This window comes from Canis aureus, chromosome 7 (genome assembly GCF_053574225.1).
Source record: "Canis aureus isolate CA01 chromosome 7, VMU_Caureus_v.1.0, whole genome shotgun sequence".
NCBI lineage: Eukaryota > Metazoa > Chordata > Mammalia > Carnivora > Canidae > Canis > Canis aureus.
In genome coordinates, this window is record NC_135617.1 from 5,972,189 (window position 1) to 6,000,176 (window position 27,988).

Sequence of the window (27,988 nt, forward strand, 5' to 3'; positions counted from 1 at the left end):
CCTTCATCTAGCATCTCTTCTCCCTCATTTGCCATAAAGAAAGCGCCACCAGCCCTCTTTAGGACGAACCTCTCCAGGTATAACCCTTGATGCCACTCCTCCTAAATGTTCTGGTACAAGAAAAAAATATTACTAATCACATTCACCCACTTAATGATCGCAAAATAACCACTTCTTTAAAGTTTTCACCATAGGTATTAAAAAAACCTAAGGTAAGAAAGAACATCAACTGGAAAACTAGCTGGGTGTACAAACGTCCTTTTCATCTCAAAAAGGGACAGGAAAAACCTAAATACCACTCCTCGAAAGTATACAGTGTGTCTCTCAAAGCCTCATAGCATAAGAACACTTTCTGGAAAGGTTTCAACTATAGCTAGAAATTAAATAAAAGGGGAAAAAAAGTATTGATAAAATTGAACTCAAAATCAGCTTAACCCAAGGTTCAACCTATATCTACTTAATCTGTTATATCCCTTTCCAATCCAGGATTTTATTATATTATGCCTGAACCACGGCAATTTCCTAACTCATGTCGACTACTCAAGTCTCATTTTATCTAATCCAGCCTGAAAATCGCTGTCAACTCAACCTTCCTAAGAATTCCCCTCTATGTTACCCTCTTGAAAAACACTTTCAAAAGTTCAGGCACCAAACCCAAAATACTTACTTAGTCTGACCAGCAAAGCAATTTGGTGACTAGCAATCTGACTCCCTGCAACCCACTACATTGTACCTCCCAAGGATTTTATATGCAACTCCCATGAACTTTTCTACCCCTATACTTGTGGTGCTTTCTCCTCCTATGAGCTTGCTCCCTGCTTCCTTTTAAAGTCCTACTTTTGTTTAAAGTGAAGGCAACCCTCACTTTTCCTACAAGCCTGCCCCATCCTCCCCACCTGTCAGTGATTCTGCTCCTCCTCTCAGGTATGAATGATATTTATTGCCTATATTACTTACTCTGCACATAGTATTTTCTTCCCTGCTGTTTATCTCTCCATGTACCTAACAGATCTGTTCAAATGGTCTGCATTACTCTTTATATTTCCACTACCTGATATCATGAGTAAGTTTTCCTGCTAGGTGCACAGAATGATAATTATAATCTGATAATTCATATACAGTCTGCTACAGATTGATACACCATAAGTTTAATATTATCTTAGTTTTTTTAAAAAAGGATACTTGACTGCCCACAGAACCCATGAATAATATACAACAGCCAGTCACGATGCACAGTATTTTTAATTATATCCAGAAGTTCACCATTCCACACATACTTCATATAAGGCTCACTACAGATCCCAAATACACCTGAAAAATAAAAGTCGGTGTCAGACATACAAGGAAATTGGTCTACACTCAACTCATTTTTAAGTTCTTAATTTTTTGTTTTTAACTTCAAAATAAAATGCCTGATTAATAGCACTGCCATTTTCAGTGGCTGGAATTCATATCATCACCCAGAACACCGTGTTGATTCAGTACAAAGTGAAAGAATGAACACATTTTTTCCGATGTGTGAAAGTTTTTAACCTAAGAGAAAAGAAAATAATAGGGAAATTAAGGACACATGGACAAACACATGATGAAGGCCAAAGATTCCAGAGTACAGTGGCTGGAAGCACTGCTCTGGGGTCAGAGTGCCTGGATCCAAACACTGGCTCTGCCTCTCATCAGCAGGGTGACAGAGGTAACCAAGAGTGTTACTACCTCAGTGCCCACTTTCTCATCTGTACCTGCATCATGTGGTTGCTGTAAAGATGGTAACGTTGGTAATGCGCATCAAGTGCTTCAAACAAGCTTGGTGCCTTATGGATACTTCCGTAAGTGGTAGTTATTAGCATATCAGGCTTCTTCTAGATGAAGTACTTAATTTCACCAAACGTGATTCAGCATATTCAGATACATTGATTAAGCATCAATGAGTTTTACTAAACTTATATAAAGTGCAAAATGAGAAATAAGTATGATTATGGCTTAAAAGACTGTAACAGTGGGATGCCTGGGTGGCCCAATTGGTTGTGTGTCCAATTCTTGATTTCAGCTCAGGTCATGATCTGAGGGTCATGGGATCAAGCCCTGTCCTGGGCTCTATGCTCAGTGGGAAGGTTGCTTGAGGATTTTTGTCCCTTCCCCCATCAAATAAATAAACCTTTTTTAAAAAAAGACTAACAGTTCTGGATAGCAGGCTATTTTTCTTCTCAAAACATGGTATGGTAAGAGTGTTCATATACTGCAACAAATACACTTGGTTTGATGATAAAACCTAAACTTTCCCTACCCTTTCAATGCTTTACACAGAGCATGAATTATACACACAGGAACTAGAGTCCCATCTTTGGCACTTATCAGACTCTGTGACCTCTGGCAAGTTACTTTACATCCCTGAACCTCAATTTTCTGAACTGTAGAATGATGATAATACCTCAGAGACAAATTCAGATTAAATAATACATGCAAAGTGACTAATATACCACCTGACATAGTAGGGACTTTTAAAAAATGTATTATTTTCCTTTCTACCTACCCCTTTATCTTCTACTTCTACCCTCACTCTGTTTCCTATCAGTTTCCCCATGTGGTAGAAGAATAGTGCCCACCTCCCCCCCCCGAAGATGTGTATGTCCTAATCACCAGAACATGTGAATATGTTATGTTATATGGCAAGGAAGAATTAAAGTTGCAGATGGAATTAAGGCTGGTAATGACCTTGAGATGGGGAGAGTATTTTGAATCATCCAGATGGGCCCAATGTAATCATAGGGTCATTATTTATAAGTGAAAGAGGAAAACAGGAATATAAGTGTCAGCGTGATATAATGTAGGAAAAGCCTTGGCCAGCCGTTGCTAGTTTTGAACATGGAAGGGGCCCCAAGCCAGGAACTATGGGCAATCTCTAGAAGATGGAATGGCAAAAAAAAAAAAAAAAAAAAGGATTTTCTGCAGTGTCCAAAAGGAGCAGAGCCCTGCCAACATCCTAATCTTAGTCTACTGAGAGACCTACTTTGGACTTCCAACTTCTGTAACAGTAAATTTGTAGTTTTAAGTCACTAAATCTGTGGTGATTTGTTTTAACAGCTATAAAAATCTAATACACACTGTTATTCATATCCATCACGTAGAATTGTTCCAGAGACAGTAAAAAATTAAGTAGCTTTTAGAGGCTTAATTCAGATTTCAGAACAAATATTCAAATTCATATTCAGGATGACATAGTAGTACTTTTAGTTTTTCTATTCCTAAGTGTGATATTTAGAAGAAATGATGCAAGCAAATATTCAGCCACACATTATCTTGACCTCCACCTGTCTCTATAGCATAGGTTACAATTTGGGAGCCTAAACCAGGGCAAATTTATGTGATCTTGACATTCTGAGGTGGAGAGCATGCGCTGAGTTTGGCCTTAGAAGGGATAGTCAATCTAATAGATTAAGGGCAATGGCAGGGATGGCATCCAGTTTAAGTAACTCTCTAAAGTCTTCTTAGAGTGACCAAGAACCTTTGGCAAAATGCTAATAGAGCATAGGCTCTTCTTGAGTGTCCTGCAAGGACAAACCTTCTGGAACTTTAGATTACATTCTAACTCTGCACCCACATCTTTATTATCACTATTATTAAAGTTGCACAGAGCAAAGTGCCCAAGACACTAATGACTTACTATGTTTCCATAATAAATCCAACTCAGCTAAACTGCTTTAAGTCTGAAATGATTCCTTTACAATATTCACTTTAGCAATGCCTCTGGCTTTAGCTCTCTAGACCAACCCAAAAATCTAGGGATAAAAGTACCAATCCTGCTTTGTGGTTGGTTTGTTTAGGATCTCGAGGGTGGCCCCCACATGTAGTCCTGCAGTGATCCCACAGTGGTCCTGACAGAACCAAGGCCTATGGGGACACCTGGGTCAAACTGGGACCAATCAAAATAAGAACAACCTCTGATCCACTGCATTGGTTCCTTGGCACACTGGCCATGTGATCTTAATCTCTATGTCTCAGTTTCCTACTTAATCTTTATTTCCTTAAAAGTGGCATCATACCTACTGAGCAGAGTTTTTATGAGAATTAGAGATATTGTAGTAAATGTCTACAACACAAGAGAGAACTCATGGTGAATTTTTTTCCAAAACTCTATGAAGGAATAAAAGGTGATGGTATGTATTCCCCAATATTAAAAAAAAAAAATTCTCTGTTCAAACTTCATCAAAAGTCTAGATCTAAGTGTATTCTATTAAAAATACATGAAAATTTGCTAGGAAAATGTCAACATACAATTTTCTGGCTGGCCCACAAATGAAATCACATTGTGATTAATGATCTCTATAAAAATGAATTAGTCAAGTTTATATATCCAAAATAACCTCATGTAAGGACACAGAGCAATAAAGGACAGAGGAATATGAAGGAAACATGAGTTAATGAGATGCCATTTCACAGATGCTATATAACCTACATTAGTTGTGCTGAAAACCACCTACCACTTCCACCTTGTGTAATTAATCCTTCATCTTCAAAGATGTCGAAACTCTCCTGGCGAGTCTGAGTTGTTTCTGACTTTAACATCTCCAGGGGCATTCGCAAGACAGTGAGATTATACTGAAGTGAGTGGGACAAATCATAGCTGTAACTGAGAACATAACTGAAACTTAGTAAGAATTATAAAAGCAAAACATATTTCAGTCTTGGCTCCCATATGGAATTAAAAACTGTGAATGACATTAGCACCTGTTCCATTACTTGAAAGTGATGCTATTCAAATAAGCACTGTAAAACACAGTAAACCATGAATTTAATTCGAAACTTAAATATCATTCCATCCTCAAAAAATTAAAAACAGAAATACTATATAATCTGGGAATTCCAATTCTGGGTATTTACTCAATGAAGATAAAAACACTAATTTGAAAAGATATATGCACCCCTATGTCTGTTGCAGTATTATCTACAATAGCCAAGATATAGATATGGAAGCAACATAAGTTTCCAGTGATAGATGAATGGATAAAGATGTGGTATATCTGCACAATGGAATATTACTCAGCCACACAAAAGAATGAGCTCTTGCCATTTGCAACAACATGGATGGATCTAGAGGGCATTACACTAAGTGACATAAGTCAAAAAGAGAATGACACATACAGTATCATTTCATTTATATGTGGAATCTAAAAAACAATACAAACAACCAAATAAACCAGAAACAGATTCATAAATACAGAGAACTGGTGGTTGCCAAGGGGAAAGAGGTAGGGGATCGGCAAAAACAGATAAAGGGGATTAAGGGATACAAACTTCCAGTTATAAAAAAAAGTCACAGAGATGAAAAGTACAGCTAGGAAATATAGTCAATAATATCATAATAATGTTGTATGATGATAGATGGTAGTATACTTATCATGGTGAGCACTGAGTAATGTATAGAATTGTCAATTTACTATGTTGTACACCTAAAACTAATATAATATTGTATATCTACTATGTTTCAACTAAAAAAATTATTGCATGACTTAGGCATTTGCTCAATTAGAAATATAAAATACATGTATCTATTGGCCCGTTTGCATGTCTTCTTTGGAGAAATGTCTGTTGATTTCTTCTGCCCATTTCTTGACTGGATTATTTATATTTTGGGTGTTGAATTTGAAAAAATGTTCCACATCACTCGGCATCAGGGACATACAAATCAAATCCACAATGAGATACCACCTCACACTAGTCTGAATGGCTAAAACTAACAAGTCAGGAAACAACAAATGTTGGTGAGGATGCAAAGAAGGGGGAACCATCTTATACTGTTGGTAGGAATGCAAACTGGTATAAGCCACTCTGGAATACAGTATGGAGGTTCCTCAAGAAGCTGAAAACAGAGCTACACTATGACTCGACAATCACTATTTGGTATTTACCAAAGACACAAAACATGGTGATCCAAAGGGGCACCTACACAATGGAATATTACTCAGCCATCAAAAAAGATGAAATATTACCATTTACAATGATATGGATGGACTGGAGGTTATTATGCTAAGTGAAATAAGTCAATCAGAGACACAATTATCACATGATTTCACTCACATGTGGAATTTAAGAAACAAAACAGAGGATCATAGGGGAAGGGAGGGAAAAATAAAGTAAAATGAAATCAGAGAGGAGACAAATCATAAGAGATTTTTAACTATAGGAAACAAACAGGATTGCTGGAGGGGAGGAAGGTGAGAGCATGTGGTAACTGGGTGATGCAATGTGCACTGGGTGTTATATGCAATAGATGAATAACTGAATTCCACATTAGAAACTAATGATACATTATATGTTAACTAACTGAATTTAAATAAGTTTCAAAAAAGAGAAATATACAATACAATGTGAGTGATCAACATTCACTGATTTGCAATGTGCATTTTTTGCTTCACAATGAAATCAGTCTAACTTCATGGCCATGTACAAAGGGGTCACATTCTGATACATATCAGAATGGAGTTCTATAGATGTTACAACATCCATGCAATAGTGCGTGGTCTGTACTCTATGAACAAAAATATTTCTATTATTTATTAGTGGTAATATCATAACTGACTTCATAATAAAACAAGAATAAACAAATGATACAGCCATTACAATAAAAAAATGTTTTAGGAGAGTAATAGCCATCCAAACAGTCTTTGCAAATAAAATTTGGCCCTGAGGCCAAAAGAAACCCATTTTACAATCCTGATTTTTAAACAATTAATAATTTAAAAAATATCTATAGCCTGTACATTTTAGCACAGAATTTCAGAAGGTATCTAGAATTCTTTTGGTTTACACAAATGTACATTTTAGTAATATTTTCAGATGGCTACAATTTTGTCTAGAAACTCACATATTATTTCAATTATGATTTCTTCTTTAATTTATTCATACAATTTGATTGAAATTGATTTGTTTCATCTATGAAATTCAATTTTACCATATTTGCTAGATGGAGCCATTAATTTTACCAGCACCTAATCTCAGGGATAAAAGTTATATTAATAAGTTGGTTTTTCAGGGTGCCTAGGTGGCTCAGTCAGTTAAGTGTCTGCCTTTGGCTCAGGTCATGATCTCAGGGTCCTGGGATCAAGCCCTGCATCAGGCTCTGTGCTAAATGAGGAATCTGCTTCTCCCTCTCTCTCTGCTACTCCCCCTACTTGTGTTCTCTCTCTGTCTCAAATAAATAAATAAAATATTTTTAAAAAGAGGGTGGTCGGGATCCCTGGGTGGCACAGCGGTTTGGCTCCTGCCTTTGGCCCAGGGCGCGATCCTGGAGACTCGGGATCGAATCCCACGTCGGGCTCCCGGTGCATGGAGCCTGCTTCTGCCTCTCTCTCTCTCTCTCTCTCTCTGTGTGATGACTATCACAAATAAATAAAATTATTAAAAAAAAAAAAAGAGGGTGGTCTTTCAATCACATTTACAATAGCATCAAAAAAAAAAAAAAAAAAAAACCTCAGTAATAAATTTAACCAAGGAGGAGGAAGATCTTACACTGAAAATTAGAAGACACTGATGAAATAAACTGAAGCTGCAAATAAATGGAAAGATATTCCATGTTCATAGATCAGAAGAATTAATATTGTTTAAGTATCTATACTACCCAAAGCCATCGATAGATCCCTATCAAAATTCCAAAAGTATTTTTGACAGAAATAGAAAAAACAATTTTAAAATTTGTACAGAATCACAAAAGATCTCTAATAGCCAAAGCAATCTTAAAAAAAAAAAAAAAAAGAACAAAGATGGAGGCATCATACTTTGAGATTTCAAACTTTTTACAAATCTATAGCATTCAAAGTAGCATGGCATAAAAATAGACACATAGACCAGTGGAACAGAACTGAAAGCCCAGAAATAAGTCCATGCATACAGAGTCAACTATTTGACAAGGGAGCCAAGAAGACACATGGGGAAAGGACAGTCTCTTCAATAAAGGGTGCTGGGAAAGCTCAACAACCATTTACAAAGAATAAATTGAACCCTTGTCTTACACCATTCACAAAAATTAACTCAAGGTGGATTAAAGACTTAAATTAAGACCAAAAATTGTAAAACTCCTAGAAGACGACAAAGGGTGAAAACTCTGCCATTGATTTTAGCAAAGATTTTATGGGTATGACACCCAAAACACAGGCAACAGAAGTAAAAATAAACAAGTGGGATGACAGCAAACTAAAAAGCTTCTGCACAGAAACAAAAACTCAACAAAATAAAAAGGCAACGTATGTAATGGGAGAAAATATTTATAAACCATTTATCTGATGGGGGTTAATATCCAAAATACATAAGGAACTCATACGACTCAAGAGCAAAACAAAACAAAAAACCCAAAAAAGTCCAATTAAAAATGGACTAGACATTTTTCCATAGGAAATGGCCAACAGATAATTGAAAAAAATGTTCAACATCACATCAGGGAAATGCAAATTAAAACCACAATGAGGGATGCCTGGGTGGCTCAGCGGTTGAGCGTCTGCCTTCAGCTCAGGGCATGATTCCAAGGTCTCGGGATCGAGTCCCATTTCTGGCTCCGTGGGGAGCCTGTTTCTCCCTCTGTCTATGTCTCTGCTTCTCTTTTTGTGTCTCTCGTGGATAAATAAATAAAATATTTTTTAAAAAATTCTAAAGCCACAGTGAGATAGCAACTCATACCTGCTATAATGGCTATTATCAAAAGACTAAGAAAGAAAGATGGCTAAGCTGTGGAGAAAAAAGGAACCCTGTGCACTGTTGGTGGGAATGTAAATTGGTGTAGTTACTGTAGAAAATAGTATGGAGGTTCCTAAAATATTTAAAAACAGAACTACCATATGATCCAGCCATCCCACATTTGAGTATATAGCCAAAAGAAATGAAATCATCATCTTGAGAGGTATCTGCAGCCCCATATTCACTGCAAGCATTATTTACAATAATCAAGACATGGAAACATCCTGAGTCCGCAATGGATGAATGGAAGAAGAAGATGTGTCTGTGTGTATATATACATGTATGTGTGATCCCAGAGCTCAGTATGGGGATACAAACAAAGTTGAAGTCATGGAGAAGACCATCTCTAACAGTACACACACACAGAGGGTAGGATACTACTCAACCATTAAAAAAAAAAAAAGGAAATTCTGCTATGTGCAACAACACGGATGGAGATTCGATTCTGGATCTCAGGATCACACCCTGAGCATGAAGGCAGATGCTCAACCACTGAGCCACCCAGGCGTCCGTTTAAGAGCTGTCATTGCCCAAATTATAATTTCATTTAGTTGAATGTTTTTGTCTTTTTCTTTGTGAAAGGAATCCAGTTCTCAACATATATAATAATTAGAATGAGAAGTTTGATATTAGCTATGGTCACTCCAATCTTTCAAAATCCTCACCTATGTATCTTTAGTAAACTAATTTTCTGTCTTCATAATGATTATTTTAAATTTATCAGCTGTTTTCTAAGTTCTGGCCAATTATTTCCTGAACTCGTAAGTAAAAATAGAAGTCCTTAGATGGATATCTTTCTTACTTATTGGGCTCCCTGCAAGAAGCCTGCTTCTATGTCTCTGCCTCTCTCTCTGTGTCTCTCATGAATAAATAAATAAATCTTAAAAAAAAAAAAAAGAAAACTCTTAATCTTGTGATTTCAACAAGTACCTTGAATCTGTTTTAACTTATGATTCTACATTTGAACATATTTAAATATCAACCAAATGGTTATTACTGATAAGCTTTTGAATTTCTTAATTTTACATGACTGCTTTGAATATGCCTTCACTTAAAAAAAAACATGGATGGAATTTGAGAGCAGTATGCTAAGCAAAATAAGTCTGATTATTTCCATATGTTCTTCACTTCTATGCAGAATCTAAAAAAGCCAAACTTATAGAAATAGAAAGTAGAATGGTAGTTTTCAGGGGCTGGGGCATGGGAAAAGGTAGGGTGGGCAAAAAGGAGACACGCTGGTCACATGATACAAACTCCCAGCTATAAGATAAATAAAATCTGGGGATCTAATGCATAGCATGGTAACTGTAATTAACATTAATGAATTACAACTTGAAACCTGTTGATAGTACATCTTGAATGTTTTTACCACACACACACACACACACACATACACACACACACTCATAATTATGAGAGGGGATGATTATCCCAATAAGATTGAGGTAATCACGTCACAATACATATGTGTATCTAATCATCACACTGTACACCTTAAACCTATAGATGTTATATGTCAATGATATCTCAACAGTGGAGGGAGATGTTGATTTTTAACTTCTAAAAATCAATTTTTCCTGGTTAGAATAATTGCTTTATTCCCAGCTGAATCCAAGAATGCAGTATATCCATTTTAAAGCTTACTAATTAGACACAAAAACCTTAACTGAAATAAGCTTTCATTTATGGGATGACTTGATCCCAGAGCTCAGGATGGGGATGCAAACAAAGTTGAAATCATGGAGAAGACCATCTCTAACAATACCCACCAAGTCTCAGTGACAACTTGCAGATGCTATAAACATAAAATTAAGCAATAAAGACAGAAAAGCAGGTGACTGAGATACACACAATGGAAATATACATTCAATAAACACTTGTGGAAGTGAAAAATCTTTCTTTAGGAGCCCTTCACTATACCACTGTTAAAATAATGAACTTCAGTTTTACATCAATGGAGACATAACTCATTCTATATAGGACACATTTTTCTTTATTTCACAGATAAATAAGTGGTTAACTGTATGAACAATTTAAAAAACTTTTTAAATAATGCAAAGTACCCCATCAATGCATAGCACCAATAGCTACAAGTCCTTGTTTAGTCTTTGGGACCTGTATCCTTTTTGGTGCATGCTATTTTGTGTTCTCCCTTTTTATTTTTTTATTTTTAAAAAAAATTTTTAGAACTATTTATTATTTATTTATTTATTTATTTATTTATTTATTTATTTATTCATGAGAGAAACAGAGAGAGAGAGAGAGAGAGAGAGAGGCAGGCAGAGACACAGGCAGAAGGAGAAGCAGGCTCCATGGAGGGAGCCCAACGTGGGACTTGATCCCAGGTCTCCAGGATCATGCCCTGGGCTGAAGGCGGCGCTAATCTGCTGAGCCACCTGGGCTGCCCAATGTTCTCCCTTTTTAGTTTGGATATTATAGCTGACAGAATTTTCCATTTAGCATAATAACTCTGTATCTCCTAAGCCTACATATTGGTCACATTGGTGGTGATATAATACTCTACTGTAATGCTCTGTTAGAATTTACTTGCCTGTCATTCAGTTACTGATATTTGAGTTGTCCCTACACTGGCTGGGTTACTTGTTTGGGGCTATCATAAATAGAGAAGCTATACATGCCTCTTTAGAAACAGGAATTAACATATTCTCTCCTAATTTATTTTCTTATGATATATTTTCATAAATAAATAATGCCACATCCCTCTTCAGGAAAACTATTAATTTATGAGACCATTAGAGGTATGTTGGTATTGTAACAATTCTTCTTATTATGAATTTTTACCTAATTTTGATAGATTGCTAACTAAAACAATCTGTGAAACTGTTACAACTCTGTATTAGAAACTGATGAAAATTTCATTTTTATAATTAAAAATTACAAAATAATGCTTCATTACAATTCCACCTAAAACAAGGATAGTTTTTATAATGAGAATAATTACCCTGTAATTTGTCCATTCAATATGGACCATTTGTCCATTCAAATTCAGATTTGTAAAAGGAAGAAATACCCTTTATCTTTATGTGTTTAGATGAAATAATTTGATCAATAAAAAAAAAAAAATACAGGAAGTACTATTGTGTCCTCTGATTCTGTTTTTACACCCTGGAAAATAATATAACATTTAAGTGACAGACAGGAGAAAAACTAAATTCAAACTTACCTAAAGTAAAAATTGCTAGACAGGTCCACATTTTGAAATATTCGCAGATACCTAAAAAACAAAACAAAACAAAACAAAACAAAAAACACCAAAGCATATTACATTCACACAATACTATTATTTTTTCATGGTTTAACATATACATTTATATTTGTAAATACTCTCATGAAAATTGAGGAATTCAGGGGGCTCCTGGCTGGCTTAGTTGGTAGAGCATGCAACTCATAATTTTGGGATTGAGTTTAAGCTTTATGTTGGGAATAAAGATTACTTAAAAATAAAATATTAAAAAAAAAAAAAAGACAAACACCCACCATTTGCTTCGACATGGGTGGAACTGGAGGGTATCATGCTGAGTGAAGCAAGTCAATCGGAGAAGGACAAACATTATATGGTTTCACTTATATGGGGAATATAAAAAATAGTGAAAGGGATTAAAGGGGAAAGGAGAGAAAATGAGTGGGAAAAATTAGAGAGGGTGACAAAACATGAGAGACACCTAACTCTGGGAAATGAACAAGGGGTAGTGGAAGGGAAGGTGGGGGGGTTTGGGGTGACTGGGTGATGGGCACTGAGGGGGGCACTTGACAGGATGAGCAATGAGTGTTATGCTCTATGTTGGCAAATCAAACTCCAATTAAAAAAAAACAAAAAAACAAAACTCTGAGGAATTCAATCCAAAACTGCAGTGGGAATTTCATCTGAAGCATTTTCTAAGTCTGTTGATTGTCCCTTCAGAGACCCTTAACTTTACAGTCTGACCATTTCCTCATCCCTGATTATGCCGGAGCGGTAAAGTCATGCACTTACATGTGTGGAGCACTTAGACTTGGGGCAAGACAGAAGTAAACACTATCTTGTTTTTACAATTATATGTTCTGTAAATGCTTTGAGGTTAGAGGGAGGAGAGTAACAAAAACAAGCAAAAAAATGTTTGCAAAAACCGTAATTTTAAGTTGTGAAGTTTTGCAACTGAAAAGAAAGGGCAGAGTAAAACATCTGCATATCTACACCTCAGGATTAATAAATGTTAACTTTTTTTTTCATATTCTTTCAACTTTCTAAAGACTTTTGATCACAAATGGGTACTGAATTTGTCAAATATATTTTCTACAAACATTAAGATGATCACAATTTTTCCCAATAATAAATATTTTAATGTACTGAACTGCTCTAGCATAATTTTCTAGTGTTGATACAACCATGCATTGCAGGGATAACCTCTACTTGTCATTATGTATGAAATGTTTAGTAGTACTGTATTTTACTTCCTTATATTTTACCAAATCTTTTTTTAAGCTCATTTATTTTTTTTTTTAGTAATCTCCACACCCAACATGGGGCTCAAATTCATGACCCTGAGATCAAGAGTCACATGGTCCTCCAACTGAGCAAGCTAGGCACCCCAACCAAATCTTTTTACTAAAAGAAATTATTATATTCTATAGTTTCTTAAGTGACTTAAAAGTTTTACCTATTTAGTAATAGTACTTCAGTCTACTATAATAAGCTTTTAATACAATTATATCTTATTCTGAAAAATGTCCACTGCTACACAGTATTAATCCTAAAATAATTTCACTCTTCAAAGAAAGTCAAATCACTACACAGAACCACATAATTTGTTTTACTATTCCTGGCTAAAGAATCATGAAGATGAGGTTTATAAATAATATAAACTTTTTCCCATCCCTTGGATTCATATGTGCTGGTCTGATTCACTTTTGTAAAAAAAACTTATTACGGTAGTTGACAAAAAATGTATTAGTTTCAGGTGTATAACATGGTGATTCGACAATTCTAAACATCACTCAATGTAATAATAATATTATTATTTATTAATTAGCAGGCCTATTATATAATTATAAAAGCGGGCCTATAATATTATTATTATTATGTTTAATAATATATTATTAAGTAGCATAATATTATATAAATATATATTATCATATTATATTACAATCATCTGATATAATACAACATTATCACAATATTATTGACTATATTTCCTATGTTGTGCTTTCCAGCAACATGACTTATTTATTTTATAACTGGAAGTTTGTACTTCTTAATCCCCTTCTCCTGTTTTGGTTATCCCCCAACTCCTCCCGCTATGGTAACTACTAGTTTGTTCTTTATATTCATGAGTCTGTTTCTGGTTTTTGGTTTGTTTGTTATTTGTGTTGTTTTTCAGATTCCACATATAAATGAAATCATATAGTATTTGTCTTTCTCTGCCTATTTCACTTAGCATAATACCTCCTAGGTCCATCCATGTCCTCATGAATTACAAGAGCTCTTTCTCTTTATGGCTAATATTCCACTGTGTGTGTGTGTGTACCACAGTTTCTTTATCCATTCATCTACTGATGGATCCTTGGGCTGTTTACACATCTTGGCTATTGTAGATAATGTGCAATAAACACAAGGGTGCATGTATCTTTTCAAACTAGTGTTTTTGTTTTCTTTGGGAAGTACCTAATTCACTTTTAGTCAATATACTATGCCTGTCTATAAGCTATGTAAGATATAATGGTTTTTCAGTTAGTGCAAGGCAAAGACCACTTTATCTGTTAAATTCTTCTTATTTTAATCTGAAACAGATTATTTTTTAGCAACCCAACTTCCAAACATCACTGGAGTCCAAAACCTACTAAGAGGGTCTTAAGCAAGAGAGCCACATCACCTTTAAATTTGTGTATCTAAAACAACACTATAAAAGTATAGAGTGTAGTTAAAATCTAAACTTAAAAACATTATAATAAGGCATGCCTGGGTGGCTCAGTCAGTTAAGCATCCATCTCCTGATTTCAGCTCAGGTTATAATCTCAGGGTCAGAGACTGAGCTCAACATTTGGCTCCACAGTGGGGGTTGAGCCTGCTTGAGATTTTCTCTCCTTTTCCCTTTCTCCTCCTCTACTCTCTCTTTCTAAAAAAAAAAAAAAAAAAAAAAAATTACTAAAAAAAGAGAAACAGTAATAAACTGCCTAACTTTGTTCCATTTTAATCTTTATATATATGATAAACATATTTATATATTAAAATAAATCAATTCTACTCTTTTCTCTATCAACTTATTAACAGACATTTCCCACATTCCCAAGGCTCCAATAATTTTCCTCTGGAACTTTTTAAAGATTTCAAACCTACAGAAAAATTGGAAGGAACAACAGTACAATAAATACCATTATGTCCTTCATCTGAATTCACTGTTAAATCTCTCTCCTTAAACATACACATATACATTCTCTCTCTTTAACTGTGCATTTCCTTTTCCTAAACCTTTTCAGTAAGTAGCAGACATAATGCTTCAGTAAGAAGCAGACACTTCACTCCTAAAAATATATTCACACACACACATACATTATGAAAAAACATAATCTAAATAAGAATATCATTACACTTAAAATTTAATACTGATTCAATATCACCTGGTATATTATCCATATATAAAATGTTCCAGTAAAGTCCTTTATAGCTATGTATGTAAGTGTGCATACATTTTAATCTAGGATGCAACAGATATTCATGTGTTACATTTGATTGTTATGTCTGTTCTGTTTTTTTCTGTCTTTGATGACATTGAGATTTCTAAAGAGTCCAGGCCAGCTGTCTCAAGAATGTCCCACAAGATGGATTTGTCTGATTATTTCCTCATGCTTAGATTTAAGTTAAATGTTTTTACAAGGTATTGCCAGAGGGGAGGATGGGTGAAATGGATGAAAGGGATTAAGAGGTACAAACTCTCAGTTATAAAATAAGTCACAGGGATGAAAAGTACAGCACAGGGAATATAGTTAATATTATTATAATAACATCATATGGTGACAGATGGAAACTACACTCACTGTGGTAAGCACAGCATAATAAAACAAAAACATATATATTTTTAGCAAGAAAACTACATAGGTAATCTGTGTCCTTTCCACTGCCTCATATTGAGAGGCAAATAATGTTAGTTTTGTCTCATTATTGGTGATGTGAAGTTTGAATATTTGAGTATGTATGTTTGCCATTTTTTCTTTTGTAAATAAAGAGATTCATGGAGAATATGTTGAGACTGAGCAAATATTCTGTTCCTCAATGATAACATCTCACTTAATGGCTTTAGCAGCTTTTGTTGATTTTCAACTAAATCAACTGTTATAATAGAGGTTTATAATAGACCTTGAACAAAATTATAGAATTCTGAGCTAGTATTTTACATTTTTAACATAATATCTATAATCTTTTGAGTATATTTTGTTTTCTAATTGGTCTACCATATTAAAAACAAACAAGCAAACAGTAGTTACCACCACTACGTACCGAGCTTCATCAGGATGAGTAACTCGTACAGAATCATTAGGTATATAGATCATATTTGTATCTTCAATCTTATATATTGCATGACCTCCAATATCTGCCATCTTCCTCCTTTTAGTTATTAACACAATATAATAGCCTTCTAAAAACCTGACAAAACCTACAACAAAAAGAGACAAATATAATGTTTCCTATACTTAGTAATGCTTTTAGATACATATTTAGAAGGTAAAAGATTTTTTGACACATTTCCTATTTTATTTCTGATTTATAGCTACAAATTTTCAGTTTTATTATAATTAATCTCTAGAAATATCTATACTGACATTTATCTCACTTAAAAATATTATTCTAAACAATTTTATTTCATTCATTCTTTTATATTTAGTCTCATTCCAAACAGGACTGAGGGGCTTTAAGCAAAACAATACACTAAGATTAGGGGAGTTGTTATTTAATAGGTACAGAGAGTTTCATTTCCCAAGATGAAAAAGTCCTAGAGATCTGTTGTGCTAGACACATATAGTTAACACTACTGTAGGGTATACTTAAAAATGGCTAAGATTGTTAATATATACTTAAAATGAATCAATATATATGTGAGCAACAAGTATATAAAAACAAACAGAAAACCAAATAAGTTCTCAGAAACTTACAAAACTATGCTAACATGCACTGTGAATCTCAGTGGGGGATAAGCATTAAGTATCTCCCTAGATTTGTCTGATGATAGAACTTCATCCTCTTTTTTAAAAAGAAAGTAACCATGAATAAATGTTTTGAGAACACACTTTGGAATATGCTGCTCAAAAGGAAAAACAAACTACATGAACCCTTGATTACTCATACCAAAACCCAACTTGAGTCAGCTTTTAAAAAAGGAAATTTATATTAAGGATACTGAGGTGATCCATGACACCAAAGGGCAACAATTTCACTGGACCTCAGAAAAACACCTAGTCAAGACGCATCTCTGAACATGTACTCCATTCTTGTCTCCCTCCATAGACTAGCCTCCTCCATAGACCAGCCTCCTCCACTTCTCCGGGTTATATAGTGGGAAACACAGCTGCTAATGGCTTTATATCCAAGAGCTTCACTGGAAAGAAACAACTTTTTTTATCAAGTTCAATTCCAGAATTCCTAGGGAAGGACCTGGATTGGCCCAACTTTGGGTTGGGTGCCTAGCCCTGTACGTATCAACAGTTGCTAAGGTATAGAATCACATTGCACTGGAAGCCATTTATACAATAACGAGGCAACTTAGATGGGGGCAAGGAGAGATGGTGCCAGATTCCAGAAAAGTGGAGGGTTTCAGCAAACAATATATCCAGTAAATTGCATATCCCTCATGCAATCTTCCACAAGCATCATTTGTGATAGTTAAGCTTTTTATTAATATTGGAGCATTAATAAGTTATATTTTATGTCAAATCATTGGAGTGAACATGCTGTATATTGATGGTTAAAGAGAGGCCAACTTAAAAGTACTAAGTTCTCACCAGCACGCTAACTACTCTATAATCTCGGTTAAAAACTGTTTGGTTCCCAGAACTTTTGCTTTGAGAGTGAAAACTAACTCCTTTTGGGGGGTAGGGTTCACTTCCAAAACGGTAACATGAGGAGCCCAGCAGAAACTCTCGCCAGTGAAACAGACTAACTGGTGAAATTGACCAAAAAAAAAAAAAGAAGGAAAGAAACTGAAAAATTCTGAGAATTGTCCTAATGGCAAACAGCAAATGGAGAAATATTTATTCAAGAAAAGCTACTAACCGTGGTCAGAACAGCAAGTGTGTGTTATCTGAATCATAATCCACTTCTCTCTCATACCCCTCTCTCAGTCCAGTGTAACAAAGTACCTACTCCTGGCAGGAGTAGCCAAGAAGACAGTACTTTCCCTCTCTTCTCACTTCTCAGTCCAAGGCCACGGTTTCTGTTCAGAAGGTACAAGCATGACCAGAATGTCTTGTCCCCTCCAGCTCTGTGTTGCTGGATCTCTACTCCCAGGCAAGCCCCACTGAGATCAGGGTCTTCCTTCTTTCTTCTCGCAGCTCCTACTTGTAAAGTGGAGGCTCTACCCTAGCATAACTGGTCAAGAATACTGGGTCCCCACTGCCCTCACCCTAGCTCCCTCCTAGGATGAGTCAGATATAGTCATATAGCTGACTTCTTAACAGAAACAGTGGAGGCCACAAAGCTGTGGGATAACATGTTCAAAGCACTGAGAGGAAAAAAAAAAAGATGTCAGCCAAGAGTCTTATCTCTAGCATAACTATCTTTCAAAACTAACTTTCTCATGTGCATGTGTTCGTGCATACTTGCACTCTCTCTCTCTCTCTCAGAGTGTTATATTCTATAAAGTCTGAGCCAGTATCTTGATACTATGAATTTTTGCTCTAGAACTGACAAATACCCACTGTCTGTCTTGTTATTCTCAGATGACAAAAAAAGGAAACTGGTAATTGACTATATTAACATAAATGAACTAAAATATATAAGAGAAAGATGCCTCAAGGATTTTATGAGCCAGGCTACTGAAGAAAATATGCCATTAAAATAGTGAAAAATACTTGTATTTTAGAGATCCACAAAGCACAAAATGCTTTCTAAAAAAAAAAAAAAATGTTCATTTACTTCTTTCTTTGCCTTAGAAACTAGCAAAAATTCCCCCCATTAAAGATAAAGGACATAGGGATCCCTGGGTGGTGCAGCAGTTTGGCGCCTGCCTTTGGCCCAGGGCGTGATCCTGGAGACCCGGGATCGAATCCCACGTCGGGCTTCCGGTGCATGGAGCCTGCTTCTCCCTCTGCCTGTGTCTCTGCCTCTCTCTCTCTCTCTCACTGTGTGCCTATCATAAATAAAAAAAAAAATAAAAATAAAAAAAAAAATAAAGATAAAGGACATAGGAATAGGGAGGAAAGGCTGATGACAGTCACATTAAAAGGAAGTTAGAAAGAAGTTATCTTTTTGGAAAGATAAAAGTAAAGCCCTCAGAAGCAGCATAAAAACACTCAAGGGCTTAAATAATAAATATTTCCAAAATGAATGAGTTTTCCTTTTATTCTTGTTATACTTACTTTTTATACAAAAAAATCTCTGCAATACTTTCTCAACCTACATTCCAACTGAATTTTAATCTTCTGTTTTTAGCTCAAGACTACTTATACCTTCTACCTTTCTCTTCATAATTTGAATAAAGGGAAGTAAATATATTGCACAAAAGAGACTCTTCTACTAGCATAAACGCCTTCAGCTTATTATATTTTTTTCTTCAGCTTATTATAAATGAAATTATTTTCTTCTTCCTTTTTACTACCAACAGGAATTGTCACTCTCTTTTTTAAAAGGTTCCAATCAAAGATAGCCAACAATTAAAAGACTCCAGGAAGGCAAAGACATCTGCCAGGAGTTAGCCTGTTCATCTCTTGAACACACTAAAATGAGAACAAGTTTTTTCATCTTCACTGCGTACTTCTGACCCCACACCAATTTTACTGAGTACTTCCAAGAAGCTAAGATGACAGTCATCAAGCAAAAGTGATTTCTCCCTCTTCAAGCACAGAAGGCTGTTTCCTTTGAAATGGACACCAAGCAAAGTATATAAAAAAGGACAATGTAAGAGGATGTAGTGGGAGTTCTGGTGGCTGGAAAGGACCCCACTAGCCCACCAACAGGGAAGAATGCAATATCCTTGCTTCAGGGGTCACTATGCCAGCTAGTCATTATCTTAAAAGCCTTCAGGGAGAATAGCACTCTGGCAGAGAAACATGAAAAACCTCTACAAGGTACCTTTGCACAACAGAGCCCTCGAGAACCAAAGTGACTCTCCAACACCAAATCTGAGGCTCACACTTTGTTGTTGTTGTCTTCCTTACTACCTTGGACCTGCAATCCATTTCTAAGGGTGTTGCTTTAAACAACAACTGAGTCCCTCACTTAGTCGGCTACAATGATATTTATTCTACATATGATATTTATTCCCCCTCAACATACTAGCAGCTTAAAAAAGTACCCTCCGACAGGTGACATAGGCAGAAAAAGGCCATAAACCAAAGCTATGTACCAAAAGGGGCTGGGATGGTCACAGAGCTAAGCCTAATAAAGACTACAGGTAACCAGGGCCACTTGGGTGGCTCAGTTGGTTGAGCATTCAACTTTGGATTTCAGCTCAGGTCATGTTCCTAGGGTTGTAAGATTGAGCCCTGCATTGGGCTCTGCACTGGATGTGGAGCCTGCTTAAGATTCTCTCTCTTCCTCTCCCTCTGCCCCACCCTGCTTCTCCCCATCTCTAAAAACAAAACAAAAACTACAGGTGACCAGCCATCAACTCCACCCATGTGCCCCAAGACCAGATAAAACAACTTTGGGAGGGATGCTCATGATCCCATCCAGTGATTTCCTAAACCTCCTGCTGGCCATCAAATAACAATGGAGCAGGTTAGAAATGTACAAGGTAGACAAATGTCCCATGTCTAGGGACCGGCAATGATCCATGAGCTTTTCATGGGTACCAAGCCCATGAAAAGAAGAGTAAATAAATTGAAAATAAGGGTTTAGAAACTTGAGAGCAATTTGAGATTGCTACAATCCAAGTGCCCGACCAATGAACTTGCCCTGAATAGGGTATAAGCTAGTTCAGGTATTACTAAGCTTGTAATTATAACATGCGATGTGTCACATGTGGTCCAGGCTGCAGACTAGTTATGTACAGTAGGAGCATGTGTTGGTCTATGACATATTGGTGGAAAAAATCTGGTCCATTACTACAGATAACTTAGACTCATTGCTCTTGATTCTTACAGATGATGAACTAAATTAACCATGATAACAGTCTAAAAACAATCCAGCAAAATACCATTCATAAATTAAGCATGCTGAAAAGTGAACCGAGAAAACATTTTGGCCACAGAATAGAGGACAACCATTCTAGTTATTTCCCATATGTACTATTCTGACAATCAGACAACATTTTTCAAAGACAGGCATTTTGTGTTTTGCTAGTAGGTATCCCTCATTGTTTCTAAGACAGTACTTAATAGACAATCACAGACTTTCATTTAACTCCCTATTTATTCTTCACTGATTCGAAACTTTATTTACATGGTTGGATGAGAATACATAAAATACATTTCCATAAAAATAATAAATCCTCACTTAGTACATTATTGTGTCACTTTACTGGTAGGTCAGTCTTTCAGTGGACTTCATTATCCAAGGATAGTCTCAATCTTCAGAGGCCTCTCACCATAAGAGAAATAGCTACCACAACACTTAAGAATGTCCTCCAGAAGAAACAAGATACCTTCAGCTCTCACCAAGGTTTATTAGTACTTGTGTATAGAATAAATACCTGGTTATAAACCTGCTTATCAATTGACAAAAATCAAACTTCTGGTTTTAGAAGTTTAGTTATCAATAGATTTAAAATGAGGCAAAGAATACTGTTAAAAGCAACTATGCCAAGAACAATGAAGGATGACTAAAGAACCATAAAAACAAAACAGTACAGCAGTCTAGAGGCCATTTAATGTAAAGGCAAACTGCCCAATACAACTCCAGAATACCCAAGGGCAGCTATTTTTAAACAGCTCAATAACTGATCTTCACTTCGTTACTCTTAATCATCAAGGAAGGTTCAATTTTGGATAATAAACCCTGGCTAATGAGGCATTCAATATAATATAACGTATACCTTAGGAAATTTCTACTTTAAAAGTTATAATAAAGTATCAGCATTTAAAGAAAAAAGTTTAACTTAATAACCTAATAATACTGAAATTAAAACTTGCTAAATTTAAGAGACATTGCATTTCCAGGTTTTTTTTCTTTAATTTAAAATATATGAAACACTTAAGGTAGAACTTAATGCTTACAGAATTTATGGAATTTAAACACATGAATTCGCTTGACATACATCCACACTTATCTATAAATATATCTATATATATTTATAACCTCTATTGAGTTAACCTCTATTGAGGTTATAAATATATAAGCTCAATATACTTGTCAAGACTGAGCAGAAAATGTAGTAAAGAGGCCATTCCTAAGAAGAGCCTAAACACATCTACAACTCTTGACCTTCCCTGATGAACACCTAGACATAAAATGGACCTAAAGGGATTATACTGGAGAGTTATGAGAGCACATTGAGAAAAACTTCAAATACTGCAGAATATGAATATAACCAAAGTTTCAACAAATATGGAGTCATAGAATAGAAAGTGCTGATTAGAAAAATGTAAGAATTTGAAACTAAGCCCATATTAATTTTGTTAACATCTATAGATACCAATCACTCGGTTGACATTGCACACAGTCTGGCAGGTTTAAAATGTACAAAGATAAAATTGTTAAATCTCTTTAAAAAATTTCAGGCTCAAAAATAAGCCTCTGCCAACAGAGAAGCAGAGATACAATTGCCCTCTGCTTGAATGCCAAGGCCCCATGTGATCTGGCCCCACTCAACTACATGCCAACATTCCAGGAACCATGGACGTCTTCATGCCTGTGCCTCTGCTGTCATCCCTTCTGGGGTTCTCTCACCCCTTCCTCACATCCATCCAAATCTTATTCTATTCTACCTCTTATACAATCTCCACCCCACTTAACTTACCACTGCACACCTTGGCTCTTAACCGCAATCACGGAGTTATCTCGTGTGTATTTGTGTCTGTCCCTTATCCTAGTGTAGTCAGCCTAAGACTCTCAGGGACAGATCCATAGTACAGCAAGGACAGGTTGATTAACTCACTGCAAAGAGAGATGGTTTACACACCAGAACTGTAGGGCATCTCAGTACTGTCCCAAAGGTGGACAGCAGAATCCTTAAAAGACAAAACCAGGTCTGTATTTGTTTGTGAATAAACAAAGTAAAAGAGTCATTATTAGATTGAGGGAAGGATGGAATTTAAGTAAAATTTAAGTAGAGAGGTTCAAACCAAAGCAGAACTGTATATAAAGTGATCAACATCAAATCTGGACTCTGAAGCTGACTCAGGGTCCCATTTACTTTGAAAACAATAAAGTTAGCATAGCTAGAAACCCATTATCTGAAGCCCTCCATGTGAGTCGTAAGTCTAGATTGCTTCTCTGTGTGAAAGTTATTTTAGTCATCCAGGTAAGAGGGGGATATTTTCTCTCACTGATATAATTTTAAACAGCAAAGTTTCTAATAGTCTATAATTCTGGAGAATGAAGTTTTTCAGTGGGTAAGAAAGCAGTAGCCAAAGAAGAGGATTATGATACTTTATGCTGTTAGCATTTCCTTGGAAGAAATCCCTGTTCACTGTTAAATCAGTTATACCAGTATCTGTTTTCCAGTTGATGAATGGCAGGGCAGATGTTTATAGTCCAAGCTAATTTTTTACTTTTTATTCTTCAACAAGCTATACAACAGACTTCTTAGAGGCCAAAAACTACTTTTATATTTATTCATAGCCTCTATGAAACTGAGCGGCACATACCAGATGCTATATAAAGACGACCTGATATCTGACTGATGGATAATGAAATTTTAAACAATCAAAACCACAGATAATGGGTTATAATTATAAAACCACATAAAACAATTTTTTAGTAGTCTATATAGGAAAAAAAAAGATATAGTAAGAAGGAGGTACATTTCTTACCTACAACACCAAAAGCTGAAACAGCTCGAAATAACCCAGCAGATCCTTTCTGTCCCATCTTTGTTCTATTTCCTAGATCCAAGCGGCCAAGAAGTTCTCTTACTTCTTGTTGAGTATATACATGCTAAAAATAAGCAAATTCAATCTGTGAGGTTGTGCCTATTCTTAGGTTATTTATTGCCTGTAAGAATCACTAGTTATTTCGTAGAAAAGTACATAATAGTGCATAACTAAGCTATAATTTTAAAAAGCCAAAAAATTCTTTAACATTAGCAATTATGGGTGGTTATTTGATCACATATTGCCATAACAAAAAATTGTACCAAAACCTTATCTTCTGGGGCACCTGGGTGGCACAGTCAGTTAAGCATCCAATTCTTGGTTTTGGCTCAGGTCATGATCTCACAGGGGTTGTGGGGTAGAGCCCTGTGTCGGGCTCTGCACTCACTGTAGAGTCTGCTTCTGATTCTTTTTCCTTCCCCACTCACTCGCGCTCTAACAAATAAATAAACTCTTAAAAAAAAAAAAAGAACTTATCTTCAAACCATACATTTAAAGGGTCATAGGAAAATTTCAAGAAATCTGTGAACTCCTTAAAACCAGGTGCAAAGTTTTGATTGTACATACCAATGTGTATTTTTATGAGGCCCACAGCTTTTCTTAGCTTCTCAAAGAAATCCCTAATCAACTGCTCCCATCCCCAAAGAGAACCAAGAATCAATACATTATATTAATAAAAACTCCCAGAAAGGGGGGAGAATGAAGACCAACATTACTCATGAGTGCTGGAAATCACAATATATAATTTATCCAAAATTATTATAACATAGAAAATAGTTTGGTGAAGAACCTAGTGAAAATGGGTTGCAAGCTGTAGCCACCAACATATTTGAGAAACCAGCTATTGAGATGGATTCAAAATATTCACAGACGGAACTTCAATACAAAGGATAAGTTAAGTTCTCTCATTTGAAAAATTAAAATTAACTATTCAATACCACCATGCCATATTTCACTTCTAACTAACAGTCTCATGTTTTTGTGCTACCTGAATGAAGTGTATATTCCTGCTCTGGATAATATATAGATAAGAATAGCTTAACATTTTTCTCATGCATATAGCAAGTCACCAGAAAATCACCTAGAGGTGATTTTTAGCAGCCTAATAAAAAGTCTGCAGCACAGATCCTCCCTGACTTCGTGTAGCTTCATATTAAAGCACAGTAATAAATAACCTCTTCAGTGTATGCAATATTAAAAATTAGATTAAATCCTTAAAATACCACTTCTTTAAGAAAATACACTCATTATCTTATCCAAAGAGTGTGCTTTGTAAAACAAATCAAAATGAAGGACAACATGTAGTTGCAGCATTCTTTGTAACATCTGTAATTCCTAGAAACCAGATTAGAGATTTAAATTCCAGCCAACCATGAAAAATAATTGTGATTGTTGGATGCCTAATTAAAAGAGAAAAAAATATACCAATAAAAGCTGTGAGGATATTTCATATCCTTTAAACAACAGGTACAAAAGTCACAGTTTGTATTCAGGTTTCCAGGATACTTACCCTATCATCAATTATGACCAAATCTTTTGGTTCTGTTCTATCAATCTTTAAAACACGATATTTTGTTTCTGCATGATTGCTCCCAACTAGAAAGTATCTCTATAAATGAAAAGAAAAGTCATTAGTTTTTTTAAGACATTTTTCCTTATACACATTTTATAACCACTTTGGTTTCTGAAATTAAATACTGTAATAAGGTCAGGTTACATTTGAAAAGAAATATTTCTATCAAATGTAACTGGCAGATTAAAGAAAGGCTGATTCTAAAAGGTCAATTTTAAAATTGAAATATTCTTAGTGATGTCATGATAAACATCGGTCTGGAATCTGAAATGTACCCAGTAACCCAGGTAAGATTAATTTAATTATACTATATAGAGATTAACCTAATTCCAAACTAGAGACTAAGGTTTAAATTTTGCCAGGAGGAAGCAACTCTAGTAAGAATCAGAAAGCTCAACATATAATCAGGAATGCTTGGACAATTATAGCAATGAAAATACTGAAATTTTATCAAATAAATCTTTATAAATTTTCTGTAAAACATTGAAAATGACTTTTATATAGCAATAAAAACCCCAAAGTCCTATAAAAAGATTTAAATGAGTGTTAGTTTCCCAAATGGCTTTTTATAGATAAGCTACAGGAAATAATTAATATTCTTTCTTTCCTGAATACTCCCGTGGTGCATTATACCTGACCGCATTAGTCTTCTTAAACACTAAGAATAAAATTAATAATTAAAATATTTTTTAAAATCATAAATTTAAAGAAAGTGTTTTTAAGAAAACTCAAACAAGGTGGGTAATTTTTAAGAAAATAAGTAAAACCCAATAGGAAAAATACAAAAAGATATTTTTCTCTAAAATGTCCTTGAAAGTGGCACACTTTTTTTGACATAGTAAAAATTGAGAAAACATTGCTATACTCAACTGGCATCTTACCATCTTATGGGTCAGATAACATTCTGATACACAAAACAATTTAATAACAAGTAAGATCCTCTAGATTAATGGCCAAACAGAAATATACAGACCATGGGAATTCAGAGTAGGAAAGGTTAATGTGTGGTACTACAGGTACATAAAATGTCAGAGGAATCAGGACTTGAATTGAGCTTTAAAGGATGGGTAAGGGCAGCCCAGGTGGCTCAGCGGTTTATTGCTGCCTTCAGCCCAGGGTGTGATCCTGGGGACCGGGGATCGAGTCCCATGTCGGGCTCCCTGCATAGAGCCTGCTTCTCCCTCTGCCTGTGTCTCTGCCTCTCTCTCTGTGTGTCTCTCATGAATAAATAAATAAAATCTTTAAAAAAAAATAAAGGATGGGTTAGATTTTTAAAAGTAGGATTTTAGTGTCTATCAGAATATGAGCTTGGTTACATTGTTGTAACTTGGTTTTATTGATGTAACACTAGATCTGCAGAAATAGGTGGAGTTTTTGTTATTAAGTATACATCCATTTACAAAAGTCTGATCTAGACTTCCAGGCTATACAGAACAAAACTCTACTTTAAAAGATGATTGGTTCTGGGGGCATATGCCCCAGTCCCTGCACCACCCTGCTAATGCCTGGACAGGGAGAAGGGGAGAGGGGTGGTGTCTGTAATTACTAAACATGAATTCAATTAAAAGATGACTGATTACCCCAATCTTAAGAGGAAAGCTAGCCAAACAAATGGAACCCCTTATCTCCTAGGAGGGTTAAGGTCTAAATGACACTGCCAGTTATAATGAGGTAGAACTAGAGCAATGTTAATAAAAATTAGTAAACTAACTGGAAACACCCAGTGATGAGGACTTGATGCACTGGTGGAGCAGTCAGAAGGGTAAGGACAATGAGAAGGAGATCAAAGATTCTCAGCCTGGCCTCAGCTAATCCCTGTCCCTGAGACCCTGCCCCTCACTGAATGAAAGGGGGTGGTAATCAATTTAATAAAATTAACTTTTTTAGGGTGGTGTGTAAACTATACATGTTTGTTAGCAGAGAAGGGAGTCACCTTTTTGAGGACTTGAGGAAAACAGTCCCCACCAGAGGAAAGAGCAAGTGCAAAGACCTGAAAGGGAAGCAGTTTGGTGAGTTTTTTAGAGAAATGAGGTTGAGCGAGAAAATGCTCACAGAAAACCTAACACAATGAATGGTGTTCAACACAAAGAAGGCACTCAATGACTGTTAGTTCCTTTTCTCCCCTTTACTTTTTGAGATATTAGTGAATCTATGCCATTGCATTTAGAGATAGAAAAACAGAGGGGGGGAAAAGAGTCCTCTGGAGAAAGAAAAACAGATATTGGACCAGAATGGAGCCAGAATGGGAGAATGCACAAATCTATTAGTCATCAGTCTTTGTCCTCAGGAGAGAAGAGCATGCAAATTAACAACCATGAATAGTGTGCTGTAACAGACAGATGAAACGGATGATGACAACACAGGAAGGGCAGGTCATTGTGGGGAGGGTGAGAGCAAGTGATCCAGAGGATGGTGTCCTGACGCTGAGTTTGGCCTTGAAGGACCTCTCAAAAGAACTCCATGTACAGAGCCAAGATAAGATGATTGATACCCACCATGTCCACCTGCAACAAT

General features: G+C 35.7%; 1 protein-coding gene across 4 annotated transcripts in view; it reads right to left on the reverse strand.

Moving 5' to 3' along the window:
• The window catches only part of FIG4 (FIG4 phosphoinositide 5-phosphatase), a 123,918-nt gene that overhangs the window by 81,750 nt on the left and 14,180 nt on the right, over positions 1-27,988 (reverse strand). For 2 of the 4 annotated variants that reach the window (XM_077902802.1, XM_077902801.1), the window contains exons 2-7: positions 25,412-25,510; positions 23,842-23,965; positions 16,214-16,370; positions 11,906-11,956; positions 4,476-4,624; positions 1,183-1,311 (exon numbers count right to left, since the gene is read on the reverse strand). In XM_077902802.1, the coding sequence (XP_077758928.1) occupies positions 1,183-1,311; positions 4,476-4,624; positions 11,906-11,956; positions 16,214-16,370; positions 23,842-23,965; positions 25,412-25,510 (709 nt within the window). Of the gene's footprint in view, positions 1-1,182; positions 1,312-4,475; positions 4,625-11,905; positions 11,957-16,213; positions 16,371-17,983; positions 18,144-22,826; positions 22,964-23,841; positions 23,966-25,411; positions 25,511-27,988 lie in introns of those variants that run through there. The other 2 variants (XM_077902803.1, XM_077902804.1) reach the window with 2 other exon arrangements.